A 19,023-nucleotide genomic window follows, 5' to 3' on the forward strand; every position below is an offset into this window, starting at 1 on the left:
TTTGAAATGAGCTACAGACTCATACCCACCTCAGATTTTCTCTTCATAAAGTAACCAAAAGATGGAGATCCAGTAGTTTTGAGGGATGGAAGAGAAGGCCTCCTTTTATCTACCTGTACTTGGAAAACAGGTGGGTAAAAGGAGGCCTAACATCCTTATGAAAAATGGCCTGTATTTTATGCCCATTTTTTCTTTTCTTTTTTTGAGGGGGCTGGGGGAGTCCGGTCGTGGGGCCTGAACTCTGGGCCTGGGTGCTGTCCCTCAGCTCTTCAGCTCAAGGCTAGTGCTCTACCACTTGAGCCACAGCACCACTTCTGGCTTTTTTCCTTTTGCTTATGTGGTGCTGAGGAATCGAACCCAGGACCTCAGGCATGCAAGGCAAGTACTCTACCACTGAGCCAACTTCCCAGCCTATGCCCATCTTTTCATTCTGTAGAAACCATTGTCCAAATTTACTTGCCCTACCTTTGTTTTCTTTTTTTTTCCCACCTTTGTTTTCTAATTCAAGAGTGATCACCATCCTCCTCACACTTCCACAATAGCCACAAATCATACTAAAGTTCTTCATTCCCAATTACAAGCAGTTGGTAATAAGCTCCAATAGAGTATTTCCTTGTATGATTGGTATATTGTTTTGATTTGAGATATTTTTCTCATTCTAATTATTAAACATGCTCTTTCTTTTAATTAAAAATTAATCTTGCTAGGTGCTGGTGACTTGTGCCTACAATTGTAGCTATTCAGGAGGCTGAGAAAGTCCATGAGATTCTTACCTCAAATTCAACACCAAAAAGCCACAAGTGGAGCTGTTGCTCAAGTGGTAGAGCTCTTGCACACAAACATTTAGGTACAGTGCCCAGTATATTCCACAAACATGGAATATACTAAGTAATAACCTTCCCCAGGGAGATTTCTGTCTTCCTTGAAAGAATCAGCAGTTTGGAAACTGACCATTCCAAATATGTTCAATATACTTTTTCATTAATAGTACACATTGGACATCATTCCACTAAAAAAACATGACTAAATAACCTCATAGTAGTTTTAAAAGACTAGAACTTAGTTAAATTGTTTTTCAGTATCTAATTTTTCAGCATCATAAACAACATGATAAATATTCTGGTATTTACATAGTTGCATAGTTACAATATTTCTCCAAGAAAAACTTGTTTGTTAAAGGGTTAGATTTGGAGAGCTATTGTCAGATTTGATAATTAAAAAGTCTACATTTCTCAGGGTACCAGTGGCTCACACCTATAATCCTAGCTATTCAGGAGGCTGAGATCTGAGGATCACGGTTCAAAGCCAGCCTGGGCAGGAAAGTCTGTGAGACTCTTATCTCCAATAAACCACCCAGAAAACCAGAAGTAGCGCTGTGGCTCAAGTGGTAGGGTGAAAGCCTTGAGTTGAAGAGCTGAGGGACAGCACCCAGGCCCAGAGTTCAAGCCCTACGACCAACCAAAAAAAAAGTCTAGGGCTGGGAAGGTGGCTCAGTGGTAGAATGCTTGCCTTGCATACATGAGGCCCTGGGTTTGATTCTTCAGCACCACTATTAATGAAAAAAAGGCAGAAGTGGTGCTGTGACTCAAGGTAGAGTACTAGCCTTGAGCTGAAAAGCTGAAGGATAATGCCCAGGCTAGAGTTCAGGCCCCATGACTTAGCAAAAAAAAAAAAAAAGTCTGCATTTTACTCTCCTACCCACAGTATATGAGACAGCTAGCTTACTTGGTCACTTGGCCATATTATTATCAACAGTGGCTGTTACCAATAGTTTTAGCTTCTGTCAGTCTGATAGGTTAAAAAAAATCCAGGCTCACTGGGCTCACACTTATAATCCTAGCTACTTAGAAGGCTGAGATCTGAGGATCGTAGTTCAAAGCCACCCAGGGCAGGAAAGCCCAGGAGACCCTTATCTCCAATTAACTACCCAAAACCTGGAAGTAGAGCTGTGGCTCAAAGTAGAAGAGTGCTAGCCTTGAACAAAAAGCTCAGGGACAGCACCGAGGTCCTGAGTTCAAGCCCCACAACTGACAAAAAAAAAATCCAGGCTAATGAATTTATTGTTACTATTGTCTCACTTTGATTTTGTTTTTTTTAATTTTAAAAGCATCTTTTGAAATGTTTATTGCATTGCCCCATTGAGCAGTACCAAAGCATTTTTCAGGTTAAGATTTAAGTTTGTCACTGGCCACAAATGGCTCATGCCTGTAATTCTAGCTACTTAAGAATTTAGATCACACTTTAAAGCCAGTCTGGGAATCATATGAGACTCTTGTCTCCAATTAAACAGCAAAAAAACAACTTGGGCGTGGCTAAAGTGGTAGAGTACCAGCTGTGATTAAAAAGCCACCATTGAACAAGGCCCTGAGTTCAAACACCAGTATTAGCACAAAAGAGGGTGGGGGGATTTTCCTAGGAAGTTAACTATTTTTAACAAAGTAGAATAAGATGTTTCCTGTATGTCCTCCATAGCAAACAGCGGCATAACAAGCTCTGGAGATCCCATTCAGATAGCGACCTCTCAGACCACCATGAACCCATCTGCAAACCTGGGCTGGAACTCAACAAGAAGGAGATCACCACCTCAGCAGACCAGATTGCAGAGGTGAAAACCTTGGAGAATCACCCATCCATACCTCCTGTCTTTGTGGAACATGTGGTCCCACAAGATGCAAATCAGAAAGGCCTGTGTACCAAAGAAAGAATGATCTGCTTGGAGTTCACTTCTAGGGAATTTCATGCTGGACAGATTGAAGATGAATTAAACTTAAATGACATCAATGGATGCTCATCAGGATGTTGTCTCAGTGAATCAAAATTCCCTCTTGACAACTGCCATGCATCCAAAGCCTTAATCCAACCTGGACAGGCCCCAGAAATGGTCAACAAGTTCCCAGACTTAACAGTGGAAGATTTGGAGACAGATGCACTGAAAGCAGACATGAACGTCCACTTACTGCCGATGGAAGAGTTGACATCTCGACTTAAAGACCTCCCCATGTCCCCTGATCCTGAGTCACCTAGCCCCCAAACCAGTTGCCAGGCTGAAATCTCAGATTTCAGTACAGATCGCATTGATTTTTTTAGTGCCCTGGAGAAGTTTGTAGAACTCTCTCAAGAAACCCGGTCTCGATCTTTTTCTCACTCAAGGATGGAGGAGCTTAGTGGAGGCAGGAGTGAAGGCTGTCGGCTGTCAATGGTAGAAGTAGTCCCTTCTGAAGTGACTGCTGATGACCAGAAAAGCAGCTCTTTGAGTAATACTCCCCATGTGTCTGAAGAATCTTCAGTGGATGAGGAACAGTCAAAGGTAAAAACCAAAGATAAACTATTATATAGTGTTCTGTTGACTTCCTTTTTTTCTTCTGTAGTGCTTGAGTTCAGACTAATGCCTCACACATGCTCAGTGAGCATTATACCACTAAGCTATACTCCAGTCTTGACTTTATCTTTGACATCAATGAAGATTTAGGGAGGCAGTCTTCAGTCTGGCTGAGATATTCCTTGAAAACTTAGGTTTTAAATATTTTCAAATACTTTTTATTTAAAATATTTCAATTTTTGAATATTTTTTAAATTATGCACATATATGTGTATACACAGACACACACACATACATATATATATGGGCTAACAAGATCTCCTCTGTAGACCTCAGCAGTTCAGATCAAATCTCACCATGATTCAGAGGCTGAGTTGAGACCTCTGTCTCCCTGAGGATGTTGGATTTGTTTGGGAAACTCTTTTTGAGTCAGAAAATCCACATTTCTAAATAGTTGTTGGAGTAGCAACTTATTCTCATATGAGTTCTTGCTACTAATTATGTTTTTGAGTTCTTCATCTCCATCCCTGTGGCACTCAAGAATAAAGGGTTAGTTTAAGGAAATGAATTTAAAAGCAGACAGATTTCCTAAGATTCCTGGGGACTAGGAATGTGGATTAGTGGTAGACTACTTGCCTAGAATGCATGAAGCCCTGGGTTCAATTCCTCAATGCCACATAAACAGAAAAGGCTAGAAGTGGTGCTGTGGCTCAGTAGAGTGCTAGCGTTGAGCAAAAGAAGCTCAGGGATAATGCCCAGGCCCTGAGTTCAAGCCCCAGGACTGACTCCAAAAAAAGGAAAGGGAAGGGGAGGGGAGGGGAAAGGGGAGGAGAAAGGAAAGGAGAAAGGGAAAGGGAAATGAGGGAGGAAGGAAAGGAAGGAAGAAAAGAAGGAAAAGAAAGAAAAACAATCCTAAGATTCCTAAGTGCCACCTCCCACCAGGGAAAAAATAGTATATATCATTAAAAAAAAAAAGTTTTTCTGAGCTGGGCACTGGTGGCTCACACCTCTAATCCTAGCTGCTCAGGAGGCTGAGATCTGAGGGTTGTAGTTCTAAGCCAGCCCAGGCAGGAAACTCAATCAGACATTTGTCTCCAGTTAGCCACCAAAAAGCTGGAAATGAAACTGGCACAAATAGTAGAGTACTAGCCTTGAACAAAAAAGCTAGAGAGTGCTCAGGCCTTGAGTTCAAGCCCAGATAGACACACAAAAAAAAATTGTCTTTCAGTTTTGTTTTGGTGGGTTATGGGCCTGAACTCTGGGCCTGGGGGCTGTCCCTCAACTCTTCAGCTCAAGGCTAGCGCTCTAACACTTGAGCCACAGGGCCACTTCCTGCTTTTTCTGTTTATGTGGTGCTGAGGAATAGAACCTAGGGCCTCATGCATACAAGGCAAACACTCTACCCCTGAGGCACCTTCCCAGCCTCTTTTTCTCTTTTTTGAGACAGTCTTGCTATGTAACTCAACCTGGCCTCAAATTTATAATCCTCCTGTCTCAGACTCCCAATTGCTAGGATTACAGGTATATGCTACCATGTGGTTCCTGAACTTTTTTGCTCAAAGCTAATGCTCTACCATTTAAGCCAGAGCTCCACTTCAAGCTTGTTATTCTTGTTATTAAGTAGAGGAGTCTCACAGACTTTCCTGTCCCAGCTGGGTTTGAACCAAAGTCCTCAGATCTCAGCCTTCTGAGTAGCCATAATTAGAGGTATGAGCTACCAGCTTAAGTAACCAGCACAAGGCAACTCTTCTGACTGCTTCATCTGTCTCCTTCCTTTCCCAAAAGCTAATACTGTTTTGTTTCTGCTGGGAAGTCAGAATGCTTGAGCTCTTCTTTTGTATTAAACAGTGCAGGAGGAATTACAGAAATAGCCTTCCTTCAGTATCCTTGGTCATATGAGTACTCTTTCCAAGATCCCTGCATACACCAGGCCTGCTGTGGCTTCTCTCCAGTCTTGGCAAGTCCACCTCTACCTGATGTTCTGACAAATTTCCCCCTAAAGTCAAAACTGACCTTGTTAGTTTGTATTACAATTCAAACCAGATTGATTCCTAGGAAAATATTTTACTTCAAAGTTTTATTTTAAAATATTAACAAAATGGATAATCATACTAATAAGACCTGATTTTGCATCGGCTAATTTTCTTTGGATCTTGTTCTTTGTTGTTATTGTTGTTGCCAGTCCTTGGGCACAAACTCAGGTTCTGGCACTGTCCCTGAGCTTTTTTGCTTTTTTGCTTTTCTTTTTTTTTCTTTTTTTTCTTTTTTTTTTTTTTTTTTTTTTTTGCTGGTCCTGGGGCTTGAACTCAGGGCCTGGGATCTGTCCGTGATCCTCTCTGTGCTCAATACTAGTGCTCTCCACTTAAGCCACAGCATCGCTTCTGGCTTTTTCTGTTTATGTGGTACTGAGGAATCAAACCCAGGGCTTTATGTGTGCTAGGCAAGCACTCTACCACTAAGCCACATTCCTAGCCCATCTCTGAGCTTTTTTGCTCAAGGCTAGCCCTCTACCACTTGAGCCACAGCTCTGCTACCAGCCTTGTTGTGTGTGTGTTGGGGGAGGGAGGGGCTGTTAATTGAAGGTAAGAGACTCACAGTCTTTACTGCCCAGGCTGGCTTTGAATTGTGATCCTCAGATCTCAGCTTCCTGAGTAGCTAGGATCACAGGCATGAGCCACTTAGTACTCAGCTGACATCTTATCATCATCTATCAGTTTTGAACTGGAAGGAAAAGCACCACCGGAGGGGGGGGGGAAGAAAGGGGGGGGAAGGAGAAGGATTGGGGGGGAGGGGGGAGGCTGGGAAGGGATGTGAAGGGTAAACCAAAGGAGGAGGCTGCTATGCTTGGTAAGAAATGTACGCATTATCCTGCCCATGTAATTGTAACCCCTCTGTACAGTATGTTCACAAATAAAATAAAATTAATTTAAAAAAAAGAAAAGCACCACCAGTACTGGCACACACAGAAAAAAAAAAGTGCTTTTGCCAGGAATTGGTGGCACTCCTAACTACTGAAGAGGCTGAGGTCTCAGGATCACAATTCAAAGCCAGCCCGGTAGGACTCTTATCTCTCATTAACCAGCAAAAAGCCAGTATGATTCAAGTGGTACAGCACCAGCCCTACACAAAAAAGCCAAGTGAGGAGAACAAGCTCCAATACCAGCTCAAGAGTTTTGAACTGGTTAAGTTGTTAAAGAGTGATTATTTCTAAGTGTGCTGAAGCATGTGGGTGAATAAATTTCCCATGTGAAATTTAGGGATTATGTGGTCAGACAGTGTTTTCTTCTGCTCTTTCATGTTCTGAGAAGCTGCTACTTGGAGAAGCAATGGAAGGATATGGATGAAAAAAGCTAGAGAGAAGAGAGCAGTGGATCTCCAAATCAGAGATCAGACAACAGCCACATCCATCTTGCCCTGTTTCATGTTAGGCATACCCGAGCTGGCCACTAAGCTTTGGGCCTTCACCCTGAGCAGGTTAGGATTGAACTGGAAGTTGATCAGTCAGAAGAGAAAGGTTTCATTACCTCAGCATGACCTGAGTGCTGAAAGCTGAGAACTAGGAAAATATGGATTCTAAGTGATTCCAAAGCCATGTGCTGTTTATTTTAGAGCAAGGTACTAGATTAGAATTCTGTCTAAATGAACAGACCAGAAAATTTACTAAGCAGTTTTATGACTTACAGTGAATTTTTTTATTCTCTGTCCTTTTCCTTATTGCCTGACAAAATAGTGGGCAGTATGATCCTGGACCTTGACTGTGTTCTCATAGCTAGATAGATTGTCTTGGATCAGAGAATGAAGAAGCAGAACACTTTCAGATAAGCTACAACTTTCCATGCTCATCTTGCTACTTTCTCTTCTCAGGCAATCTCAGAACTGGTCAGCCCAGATATCTTCATGCAATCTCACTCAGAAAATGCAATTTCAGTCAAAGAAATTGTCACCGAAATTGAGTCTATCAGTCAAGGAGTTGGACAGATTCCACTGAAAGGAGGAGACATCCTGTCCAACCCATGCCATACACCAAAGAAGAACACCATCCATGAGCTTGAGAGAGCCCAGAGCCCTGAAAACAAGCCTGGACATGTGGAGCAGGATGAGAGTTACTACACAGCCCAGCCTGGACTAGACAAAGACTCAGGGAAGTACAACCCAGAAGGCTGCCTAACCATACACTCAGCCATGGCAGACTTGGAAGAAGAGAACCTAGCTGAAGGGGAACATGAACTCTGGGGCCCAGGGATGCATCCTGGTGCCAAATGGTGCCCTGGATCTGTGAGGAGAGCCACCCTAGAGTTTGAAGAGCGCTTACGACAGGAGCAGGAGCACCATGGTACTAGCCCTGTGTGTACCTCATTGTCCACTCGCAAGAATTCTAAAAATGATTCTTCTATGGCAGACCTAGCACCGAAAGGGAAAAATGATGAAGTCATCTCAGAATACTCATTTGCCCCTAAGGAACGAGAGATGAGCAAGGGCAAAGGGAAATGCGGTGGGTCTGAAGCTAGCTCACTATCCCATTGTGAACATAATGCCATTGTTCCAACTCCCCAGCTTCCCGAGTATCACCCCTTCCCTTCTACTCAAGAGTTCCCAGGGTCAGATACTAGAACAAAACAGGATGGAGTCCTGAAGGAGCACAGGACTGTGATTTCTCACCAAGCATCTGAAACACAAGCCATCCCTATGCCCCTTCCAAAAAGGATAGAAATCATTGAGTATACCCACACAGTTACATCACTTGATCATACAGGGCTAGGGGGTGAAATAGCCTCCAGAGAAGAAGAGGAGGAGCAAGGACTAAGGAAAGTGAAGGTAGAGAAGTCAATCACTATGCTCTGTGCCCTGGATGAAAATCTGAACAGAACTTTAGACCCCAACCAGGTTTCTCTGCACTCCCAATTGCTACCTCTGCCTCATTTTTCCTCTCCTGAGTATGACAGGCCCACTGACTTGACCTTCATGCCGAGAAGCCCTGAAGATCCGGACAATAGCCCATCTACAACCTTAGAGACAATAGCACCTTTTGTCAGTCATACAACCCACATACCACCTGCCAGCGTGGATTACCTGCATCCCCAGACCATGGTTCACCTGGAAGGCTGCACAGAACAAAGCAGCACCACAGACAGTGAGCCCTCTGCAGAGCAGCTTAACTGGCAAGAAAGCCAAAGGAGCCCTGCCTCCAGTGGCAATGAAATGCTACACAGGGGCTCCCAGTCAAGTAGTGAAGATCTAAGTTTAATTAGCAAACTCAGTGACAATGTTGGGGAGTTACAGAAAAAACTGGATTCATCACTTATAGTCTGTCACCTCCCACATAGCCCTAGTGAAAATGTAAAGGGTCTCAGCCACATCCCTGGTGTGGTGAAGGAGCGTGCTAAAGAAATTGAATCTAGAGTGGTTTTCCAGACAGGGCTAACCAAACCATCCCAAATGAGGCGCTCAGCCTCCCTCGCCAAGTTAGGTTACCTGGACCTTTGTAAAGACTGCTTACCAGAGAGAGAGCCCCTCTCCTCTGAATCCACTCATCTCAAACTGCTTCAGCCCTTCATCAGAACAGACTCAGGCATGCATGCCATAGAGGCCCAGGAGCCACCAGAAAACCCAGGTGCCCCTCAGAACCCAGAGCCTACCAAGTATTTTGTAGAGCAACTCAGAACATCAGAGTGTATTGCACAGAGCAAGCCAGTGGAGAGGCCCCTTGTGCAGTATGCCAAAGAATTTGGTTACAGTCAGCAGTGTTTGCTCCCCAGGGCAGGGCCAGAATTGACTAATTCCGAAGGAGGCCTTCCTTTGCTCCAGACCCAGGAACTGCAGTGCGCAGGCTCAGCTCCAGGGCTGGCCGTGGCACCCCGTCAGCAACATGGCAGAACTCACCCCCTTAGGAGACTGAAAAGGGCAAATGATAAAAAACGGACAACCAACCCCTTCTATAACACCATGTGATTCTGAGCCTATACATGTGATTTTCTAAGAAAAATGTTTGTAAAAGGGGCAGGTGTAATATGTAAGGAACATGCACTTTATTGGTTAATTTTATAATATTTCTGTCATTTTACTGTTCCTGGCACATGCAGGGTTTGGGTTTTTCTGTGTGTGTGTGTGTGTGTGTGTGTGTGTGTGTGTGTGTGTGTGTGTGTGTGTAGAGAGAGAGAGAGAGAGACAGATTGACTTAGATGGCAAGACCGTTATCACTCTTCATTTTTAAAAAATTCAAACCTCAAAAAAAAACATTTTTCAAAGAACACCTTTATCAAAGGCAAATTGCTGTTTTTCAATCAACTGCCACCTGCTCTTCATTTTGCCCTCTGAGAAAAAGCATGCTTGATTTTAATTTTATTGAGGGAAGAAAGCAGATGGGAAGGGTGGCACTGAAGCTGAGAAATGGAAATGTTCCCCAAGCCTGAGGCATTGAATGGGCTGAAGGGTAACTGGGAAGTCGGTGTTCTCAGCCTTCATCTCCAGGCCTTGCTCTGGGACTTCTTAAAATGGGAAGGTTCCACTTTGCTTCTTTTAGACAGGGTCTTACTGTGTAGCTCAGGCTAGCCTCCACCTCCCAAGTACTGGTATTACAGGCATGCTCCACCAGCCCTGGCTCTACTTTGCTTGCTTCTGGTGTTCTAGAGTCTGTCATTACAGAAAGGCAAAATAATGTGGCTGCTTTTATAAATTTATCAAGCATATACTTTTTTCCCCCAAGAAAAAAATTAAAAGGAACCTCAATTGAAACCTGACAGATCGGCTGCTACCCAATACTTGCTGAGTTGCAGGATGCACACAGGTGGTCATCTATCCGACTTTGCTGACATGTGACTTGCAGCAGCCTCCAACTAAAACACAGGGGGACTGGTTTGGAAAACAGCAATCAAAAGTTCAAGTGTTCTTGTACAAAGGCTAACTATGTAGGGTTTTAACCCTTCCATTACTTGAATAATTCTGTAGGTCTTCTGAGTTTATGGCCACATTTTTCCCAATTTATTTTCCTCCCCCTTGCTGTTTGCCCATCCTGCCCATTTTTTTAATTTCATGGGTTATATTTGAATTGTTACATTATATATTATAACCTCCATTGAATGCAAAGTTTTCTACATTCTCACTGTTAACACTTGACGTAATTTTTTTTTGATATGGTTTTTTTCCTTTTCCTGGAAAGTTTGTCATTTCACTAAAGTTTATACACAGTATTTATGTATATAATGTCACTTTCTTAATGTTTTGCTGTTGATATTGTGGGCCCTTTTTTTTTTTTTTTGTAAGAAGGACTTGCACCTGGAAAACACACAGAAACACCAGAAATAAAACTGATAGTTGTTGGTAGGAATCTGCACAGCATATTGATGGCAGTTTTAATTGTTTAAAGAGACTTCTAACCTCCAGCTCCATTCCCATTAGATCACAGCATAGCTGAAGACTGATTTGTGTTTGAGATGTCATTTGCCAGTATCTGAAGCACAGCCAGGGAGGTGTGTACGTGTGCGTGTGCATGCATTTTTGTGCACGCACGCGTGCTCCCTAGGGTAGAAGCTCCTAATGAAGACTGAGAGGCCACTGAGGAGTCCTCAGCCAAGAGTAAACACCCATAATGAGTCCACTTAGGATACCTTTGCTTTGCTGCTGTTGTGAAGATCCTTAACACAGGAGCGCCTGCCATAAGCAAGCCACTTTGAGCTGCTTACAGAAAACAAATTTAGCCTGGAATGAAACTCCCAACATAGCTCATCAAAACTGAAGAGGTTGCAAATTTGCTTCCTGTCTTCTTTGGTTGATGTCCACATTGTTGAGGATTGGCTGAGTACAAATGTGAGACTTAGCCTTTTGATTCATCATAGCAATGAGAGAAAAAGATGGATGTATAGACTGTCAACGTGATGTCAGAGGCCAGGGTTTGGAGTGCAAATAGGTAGGATACAGAAAAAAAGTGGACCCAGGCCACCTTTTAAAGCAAGTGTTTCAGAGCAAATGGATCCATTTACCATATAGAATCTATAAGGGTCTGATATCACTTCCAGGAGGCAGGTTGGACAGGAACCCCTGCTAAAAAGTGTATGGTCGCGTAGTCATGTGTCCCTGTGCCGTCCTTTCAGTAGTTTCCTTAAATATCGGTGCGTTGTGGTTGCTGGATATTCATGTGTTGTTAAGGTTTTTGTTAGGTGATTTATACCAGTTCAAGTAGACTTGTGAGACAGAGTGATCAATTCCAGGGCTCATCCATCTAAAGCATGCTGTCTTGTGGAGGAACTCCCACTACCAGTTTGTTGGAAAAAGGACAAGAAAGTATGGCAGGGATGGGAAGGAAAGGATTTGAATGGCGGTTGAGTGGCATCAGTGTCCCACACATTAAAAAACTACAAGCAGTATCAACAACAGGACACTATTCCCTCTTCTCACCTTCCAGTGTTTAATGCTCATACAGTAGAGACTGGGAGGAAACCCCCTAATGCTGTGAGGAAAAAATTTAAAACCCAAGCTACTCTTTTAAAGAATGGAAGAAAGTCTTGCTCTGCCTGCCTTTTTTATTATTCCATTTTTTTTTACCATTTAACTTACCTGCCTAAATAAACATCTTTACAGAGTTTATGATCCAGCCATGCCAAGGGGTCTTGCCAGCCTCTAACCACCCACATTTGGGTGTTCATGAGTGATGTACATAGCTGAGTAAATGTCGAGGATAAGTGCATATAATGAACTGCATAAAGGACTTTGCAGTCTCTCCAAAGTTTTTTTATAATTTCAGGTGGTCTGTTTCTCTCTTCTGTTCATGAAAAGGCCATCAGGTTTGGCAAATTAACAGTGCTGAGCAGGAAAACTTTGACCTCTTGTCTAGTGTTTGTCCTCTTGCTCAGGACTTCTTTTTCTTTCTTTTTTTTTAAATCACTATAGTATCTCAGTAACTTGGGGGGAATGTTTGTGTGTGCATGCTTGCACAACTGGACACGTGCATACAAAAGTTGTGACATTTCAGTGCATGGGGTAAAAGCCCCAGAGCACATGGATTAGAGTTGTACTTGGATGGTTACCTGATCAGTAGGAGAGAAACCCCATTGCATCTTAATTTTCAGAAACACTTAGCAGTAGTGTGTACTATAGTAGACACCTAGTACTGTTGTAAGGTAGTGATCATCTCTCCCCCTTTTAGTTGCCATTCAAATTCTATCTAAACATGTTTTGGGATCATTCCTAACATCTCAGCCTTAGCAAGCTCTTTAATGTTTTCCTCATTCTGTACCTTTGTCCCAAATGGTATTTCCTCATTTGGGAAACTAACAAGAACTCCAGGGACAGCCTGAGGATTACAGCCTGGGCTCTGAGGTCCCCTCCTGCTCATGGGCCCCAATTTTTGGGTAAACCTGAAATTTTTTCAGTTATGAAGTGATCTAGTTGAGTAAAGATGTTTTGTGGAAGTAACTGTTGGGTTTTGGGGTTTTTATTTTCCTAAGAAAGCATTATGCAAAGAGTCAATTTTAAGGGCATTTTCAAATAAAGCCATTTTTGGCTTTTTCAGACAATTTATTGATACTTTGTTTACATTGTGAGTATTAAAATATGCATCATCTCATTGGCCACTCAGTCCTCCAGGCACCCAGGCCCTGACTGTCCTGTGAGTCCTCACTCAGAGCAATGCCATAATGTCAGCCCTTGTGGATAAGTGGGTAAAGCCTGGAGCTGACTACCATCTGTATCCTGTATCTCATCCAACAGTCATAACTTCCTAAGTGGTGGTGTGTCTTAATAGTGATGGTCAAAATGGTGAATGGGTAGTATGTTTTGTTTAATTTTGCTTTTTTGATGGTGGACAAGATGAAATTTAGTTTTCAGCATCATCCAACTTCATTGTGGACTTTTTCCCTTCTGAACTACAAGATCAAAGCATGTATTAGACATAAGTGTATTTGTGGCCTCAACTCATCCAACATACCTGTATTAGGAAAAGGCCTGCTTCCAAAGATGGAAGCTGCACACTCCTTCCTCCCAGTGATTGAGGTCCCTTGACGCCATGCTGAGCTGTTGCAAGGTGCTTCTGTATTTTTTTTCAGCCTGGAAGTGGAGGATAGCTGGGCCTAGCTTCAGCTATGAAAAGAGAACCAGCCTCATCTTCTCAATGCCCCAGAGATCTAGGAAAGGATTTCTAAACTGGAATCATCCTTATCAGCTTGAAGATTCTCCCAAGAGGTATAGGACTGGTACTGCCATCGTGTCCTCAAGAGATGCTGGTGGCCGCGTCCTGTGTATGCATGCAGAGTTGTACCCAGTGCTTAACTCAAGCTGACGACCCAAACTGAAAACTGGGGAACTGACCCTGAAATGCCTCCTAATCAATAAGCCCACCTGGAATTGTTTGGGTTTTATGCTTTGTTGGCTTTTGATTTGCTTGGCATAGCTAAAGGTGCCTTTTCTTTTTTCTTTTATTTTTTTAACTTTACTTTGTAGGACTTGTTCTAAACATGAAAAACAAGTCCAGAAGACTCTCCCACTGACTGTTACCTTTGCCCCCCAAGCTACCCAAACTTTTATGCTCACATTTTATTAACTAAAGCAGGTGCTCCCTGGAATCTCTGGGGCCTTTTCGAGGCATTTGAAGCAGAATATAGAGTGGTCTCATCTCCTTCCTTAATCTTCCTGGTGGTTGGGATGTTCCACTTGTATCATAGAGTTTTTTTATTACTGATGTGCTCCGCTGTTTTTAAATGTGAACTTGTGCGCAAATGTGCAGATTCAATGTTCTTGTTACAGACTGAATAAATTTTTATTTTGAAGACGAAACTTGTGTTTCTTTAAAAACAACAAAGGGGGAGGGGTACTGGAGAAGGTCGAAGGGTTAGAAGAGGAGAGCAATGATAACAGATCCCAACCAAGCACACCCTGAAGAACTCTATAGGAAAGATAGAACCTTCTATCTTCACAAAGTAAAAAACAACAACAACAAAAACTGGATAGGAGATAGAATCACTAAAAATTATTCCAGGGGCTGGGAAGGTGGCTCAGTGGTAGAGTGCTTGCCTTGCATGCATGAGGCCCTGGGTTTGATTCCTCAGCACCACATAAGCAGGAAAAGAAGTGGTGCTGTGGCTCAAGTGGTAGAGGGCTAGCCTTGAGCTGAAGAGCTGAGGGACAGCATTCAAGCTCCATGACCAGAAAAAAAAAAAAGGTATTCCAGACAGTGGGATTCGGGAACTTGTCTGGTCAAAGAGGCATTTGCCAAAGTTGCCACCTGAATGTTAAGAGAATAAATTAGCAAAAAGACCAAAATGCCTCTGCCATCTGTGGTGCAAAGTGACTGATCTGGAACAGCTGCAGTGACCTAGCAGAGACTGAAATTGGTGGGTGAGTGACCTCTCTGGACACTGGTGAAATAGAATTAGCAAGCTTTCAGCGCAGGGCACCTCAGCTCACTGAAAGGGTGCATGAATTTCCAAAGAAGTAAAAGCTTCCATTCTCTCCCACCAGTAAAAGAGAATCTATGATGTGGTACTGGAGGGACAAAGAGCCAAAGAACAGTTCTGACAAATGAGCTGGAGACTGAGTCCCCACTTCAACTTTTCCAACCCAGGGTCCACCCACTTTTCCATTGTTCCATTGTGAGATGTTTAATGATGCTATTTGCATATAAGAGCACTACTACCTAGAGACAATCATTTCCTCAATTGTCAAATCTGCTCATGCTTCAAAAAGAAAAATACTTTCTTTTTTTTTTTTTTGGTTGGTCATGGGGCTTGAACTCTGTGCCTGGGCGCTGTCCTTCAGCATTTCAGCTCAAGGCTAACACTCTACCAGTTAAGCCATAGCACCACTTCCAGTTTTCTGAGTGGTTTATTGGAGATAAGAGTCTCTCGGACTTTTCCTGCCTGGGCTGGCTTTGAACCGTGATCCTCAGATCTCAGCCTCCTGAGTAGCTAGGATTATAGGCGAGAACTACCAGCGCCCGGCTCTGAATCAGTGGGATGAGCTATTTGTTTTAAGTCCCTAAAGGGAGTGCATGGTGAAGGTATGGTCATTTCATAAAATATTCTAAGAGTTCTGGAGTCTCTAACAAAACTTAGTCTTGGCTTTCTAGCTAAAACAAGTGGACCAAATTATTACTAAGTTACCAGGTCACCTCTACCAGAAAATGGCTTCATGAATTGAAATTGGGTTGCATACAGTTCAGAGCCCAGCTAAAAGTTTTAAGGGGAGGCACCAAACACAAGTGGCTTCTTCACCTGATAGGTTCTTCATCCTTAACTCCACCCAAGCTCCGGCAGGCCTAGTGGCTAGACCTTCAAGTCCCTAGCCCTCTTCCCAGATGATGGAACTAAAGGCTGGATGAACTAGAATTCCAATTTCCTGATCCCACACTTCATTTTTTTTTTTTTTTTTGCTAGTCCTGGGGCTTGAACTTTGGGCCTGGGTGGTATGCTCAAGGCTTGTGCTCTACCACTTGAACCACAGCTCCATTTTTTTTCTTTTATCGGTCATGGGGCTTGAACACTGGGCCTGGGCACTGCCCCTCAGCTCTTCAGCCCAAGGCTAGCGCTCTACCACTTGAGCCATAGCACCACTTCCAGCTTTTTCTGCTTATATGGTGCTGAGGAATCGAACCCAGGGCTTCATGCATGCAAGGCAAACACTCTACCACTGAGCAACCTTCCCAGCCCTCACAACTCCATTTCTAGATTTTGTATGTGTGGGGGGGGGCGGGGGGGGGGGTGTTGGAGATAAGAGTCTTTGTGGACTCTCCTGCCTAGGATGGCTTTTATCCACAATTCTCAGATCTCAGCCTCCTAAGTATCTTAAGATTTACAGACGCGAGCTACCGGCACCCAGCTTCATCTTATTTTTTTCTATCAGTGCCAGTACTAGGACTTGAACTCAGGGCCTTGTACTCTTGTTTAGCTTTTTTAGCTCAAGATTGGAGATCAAAAGTCTTGAGAATTTGTCTGAAGTGGCTTTGATCCTCAAATCTCAGCCTTCTCAGTGACTAGGATTACACTGGCACCAGTGGCACCAGTCCCACATCTTTATAGTTGAGGGAAGGGGAGGGAGTACCATTTCAGTGTATGAGACAAAAGGTTAAATCTCTCTTTTGCCAACCAGTGAGGAAATTAGAAACAACTTGACCTTGTCTTCATTTTACATCCCAGAAAACTGCAAAAATAGTTGACTAAGTCAGGAATGGAACCTATTTTCTAATTAATGCAAGCAATCCTTTGTGTGACACAGCACAACTTGAGATGAAGTGGCATTTTATCACATTTGTGAAACAGCATCACTGTCTTTCAAGAAGTAGTAGACCCAGATGCCAGATCCTGGAGCAAAAATCTCAGCTTCACTGACCACTAGTTAAGGGATGGGTAAACTACTTCATTTTATCTCAGTTTCCTCATCTGTAAAAAGAGGTAGCTATTCATCTCTGGAATTTATTATCAGAATGTGATTAATATGTGTGAAGCCCCTGGAGCAGTGCCTTACTTGTGGTAAGTGTGAATTATTATCAAAGGTAAGTGAATCACTGGAGTTTTTCCCCCCTGGAACCTTTTTTTGTGTTTTTTGTTTTTGTTTTTGTCAGTTGTGGGGCTTGAACTCTGGGCCCTGTCCCTCAGCTCTTCAGCTCAAGGCTAGAGCTCTACCTCTTGAGCCACAGCACCACTTCAGGTTTTCCAGTGGTTTATTGGAGATAAGGGTCTCATGGACTTTCTTGCCTGGGCTGACTTTGAACCGCAATCCTCAGACCTCAGCCTCTTGAGTAGCTAGGATTACAGGCGTGAGCCACCAGTGCCCAGCCCCCCTGGAATGTTTTAAGGTTTAAAAAAAAAAAACACCCCATCATGGAGACCCCTATGCCATATCTGGAGCACCATCTAGCAATTTCTGCTTCTTTTTTCCCTGGACTCTTCCTGGGAAGCAAAAGGAGCCTGACCTATGGGACCCCAATGGTTCCTACTATCTTCCTTCCACCTTTTCCTCAGGGATAGTCTGTGCCCTCCAGAAGGTTGTGTCCTGTTCCAGGTTTGCCCTGGAAACTGGGACGTAGTGATTGTCCCTACTTTATATAACCTCCAGGACCTTGCCATAAGAAAAGAAATCAGTGTTCAGCAGCTAACTACTGACTGTTCTTCACTGTATTTTGATCAGGTTACTTTTTTAAAATCCCCTTGACCTTGAACAACATTCAGGATCTGTTGGTCTTTGGGACCTCTCCCTTGGACAAACAGGTACCATCTTACTCAAGGCCCAGAAGATATTAGGAGTTAGGCTAAGCATCTAGCTGCTCTAACCCCTAAAATGTGGCTAAAGACTTTATGCCAGTCTCTTCTCTTCCCCCTGAACCTGGTGCTGGGGAGGAGGGGGAGGGAAAGGGGAGGGAGGGGAAAAGGAAGGTCATGCTGGTGGGTTCACTTTCCTCCCCTCCCTGGAGTCTCAGCTACTTTCTGCCCTCCTTGGTGAGTCCTCTCATAGGGTGGAACGCCCGTCACAGTACTGGCGTTTAGGTTCTCCAATGATCGCTTTTGCTATTAATAATAACTGGCATTCACGGCCCCTTGTGGGCCACCCAAAGCCCTCATCCAATGGCTGAGATGTTCCCTCAGAGCATCTTCGGGGGCCTCCTCCCAGAGGTGCCTGGCCGTGCAGCCCTGCAACCCAGACGAGCTAAATTGGGAGCGCGATTGCGGCAGGAATGCGGCGCGAAGGCACCTGATCCCGCGCGGCCGCCGGCTCTAGGGGCACGCGCCCCCAGTCTCCGGGCCTCCCTACGCGCCGGGGAACCTGGGCTTCCCCAGGCTGCCCTGGAGGCACCCGAGAGAAGGACGGGGTGCGCGCAACCCCGCGCACACATACTTTTGACGATTTACCCAGCCGCTTAGACTGTGGGGCGGGGGCGCTGGAGGGGAGAGGGGAAGTTTGGGCTCCCCCACCCCACCCCACCCCACCCCACCCCCGCCGCTGGATAGGGCGGGGCCTCGTTGGCCCTGGCCACGCCCCTCTGGAGGCCCCGCCCCCTACAGTTGATGGCAGCGGCAGCTGGGACTGCAGCGGAGCGCGGCGCTGGACAGCCGCAGGCAGTGGCCGGAGCGTGCAGTCAACACCCGGGCCCCCAGACGCCCTGGACACCCAGAGAAAGCCGTCCGGTGCCCTGACGCCTTCCTCATCCCCCAGCGTATCCCCAGGCCGCTCCGCAGAGAAGTCGCAGCGTGAGCGTCCTCCCGTCCGCCCTAGGACCAGGTATCCCCCCACACGCACATCCACACGCACACGCACACGCCGCCACCGCAGCCAGCGGAGCGGGCGCCGACTCCCCAGGGACCCGAGGTCTGCGCCCCCTCCCCCGCGCCACCAAATTCAGTCGGGGCAGGACGGACTTGATGTCTATATTTGGCCGGACAGCGGCTGGCCGGTGCGCGCAGACACCTCGTGTCACAAGAACGCAGTGCTGGGACAGGAGGCCTGAGGAGGGTGCGGGGAGGCCGGGCCTCAGGCCTGGGGCCGCCGAAGCTGCTTGAAGGGCACTGGGGATGACTGGGGCTGGGGAGGGGCAGACACTCTTGTACCTTTGGAAGAATGGGGTCTGGAAGAGAGTAGCAGACCTAGTTCAGGCCCTGACCCCTTTAGAAAAGGCATTTCACCCTACCTCCCCAACCCTGAAATTCTGGTCATGACCCCTAGATCAAGGACCCCCACCTACAGAAGAGTTTACTAAGAGAAAGACCCAAGCGAAGACAGAGTGC

At 44.9% G+C, this 19,023-nt stretch overlaps 1 protein-coding gene across 1 annotated transcript in view; it reads left to right on the plus strand.

Annotated features, from left to right (window-relative positions):
* Positions 1 to 14,076, plus strand: part of Ssh2 (slingshot protein phosphatase 2) — a 220,943-nt gene extending 206,867 nt beyond the window's left edge. Inside the window, exons 14-15 of the mRNA XM_042690953.1 lie at positions 2,473 to 3,307; positions 7,184 to 14,076. Coding sequence (XP_042546887.1) covers positions 2,473 to 3,307; positions 7,184 to 9,268 — 2,920 coding nt within the window. The 3' untranslated portion in view covers positions 9,269 to 14,076. The remainder of the gene's footprint in view (positions 1 to 2,472; positions 3,308 to 7,183) is intronic.
* The last annotated feature ends 4,947 nt before the right edge of the window (positions 14,077 to 19,023 follow it).

Source organism: Dipodomys spectabilis, unplaced genomic scaffold, assembly GCF_019054845.1.
Source record: "Dipodomys spectabilis isolate Male_0828 unplaced genomic scaffold, ASM1905484v1 ptg000004l, whole genome shotgun sequence".
Classification (NCBI taxonomy): Eukaryota; Metazoa; Chordata; class Mammalia; order Rodentia; family Heteromyidae; genus Dipodomys; species Dipodomys spectabilis.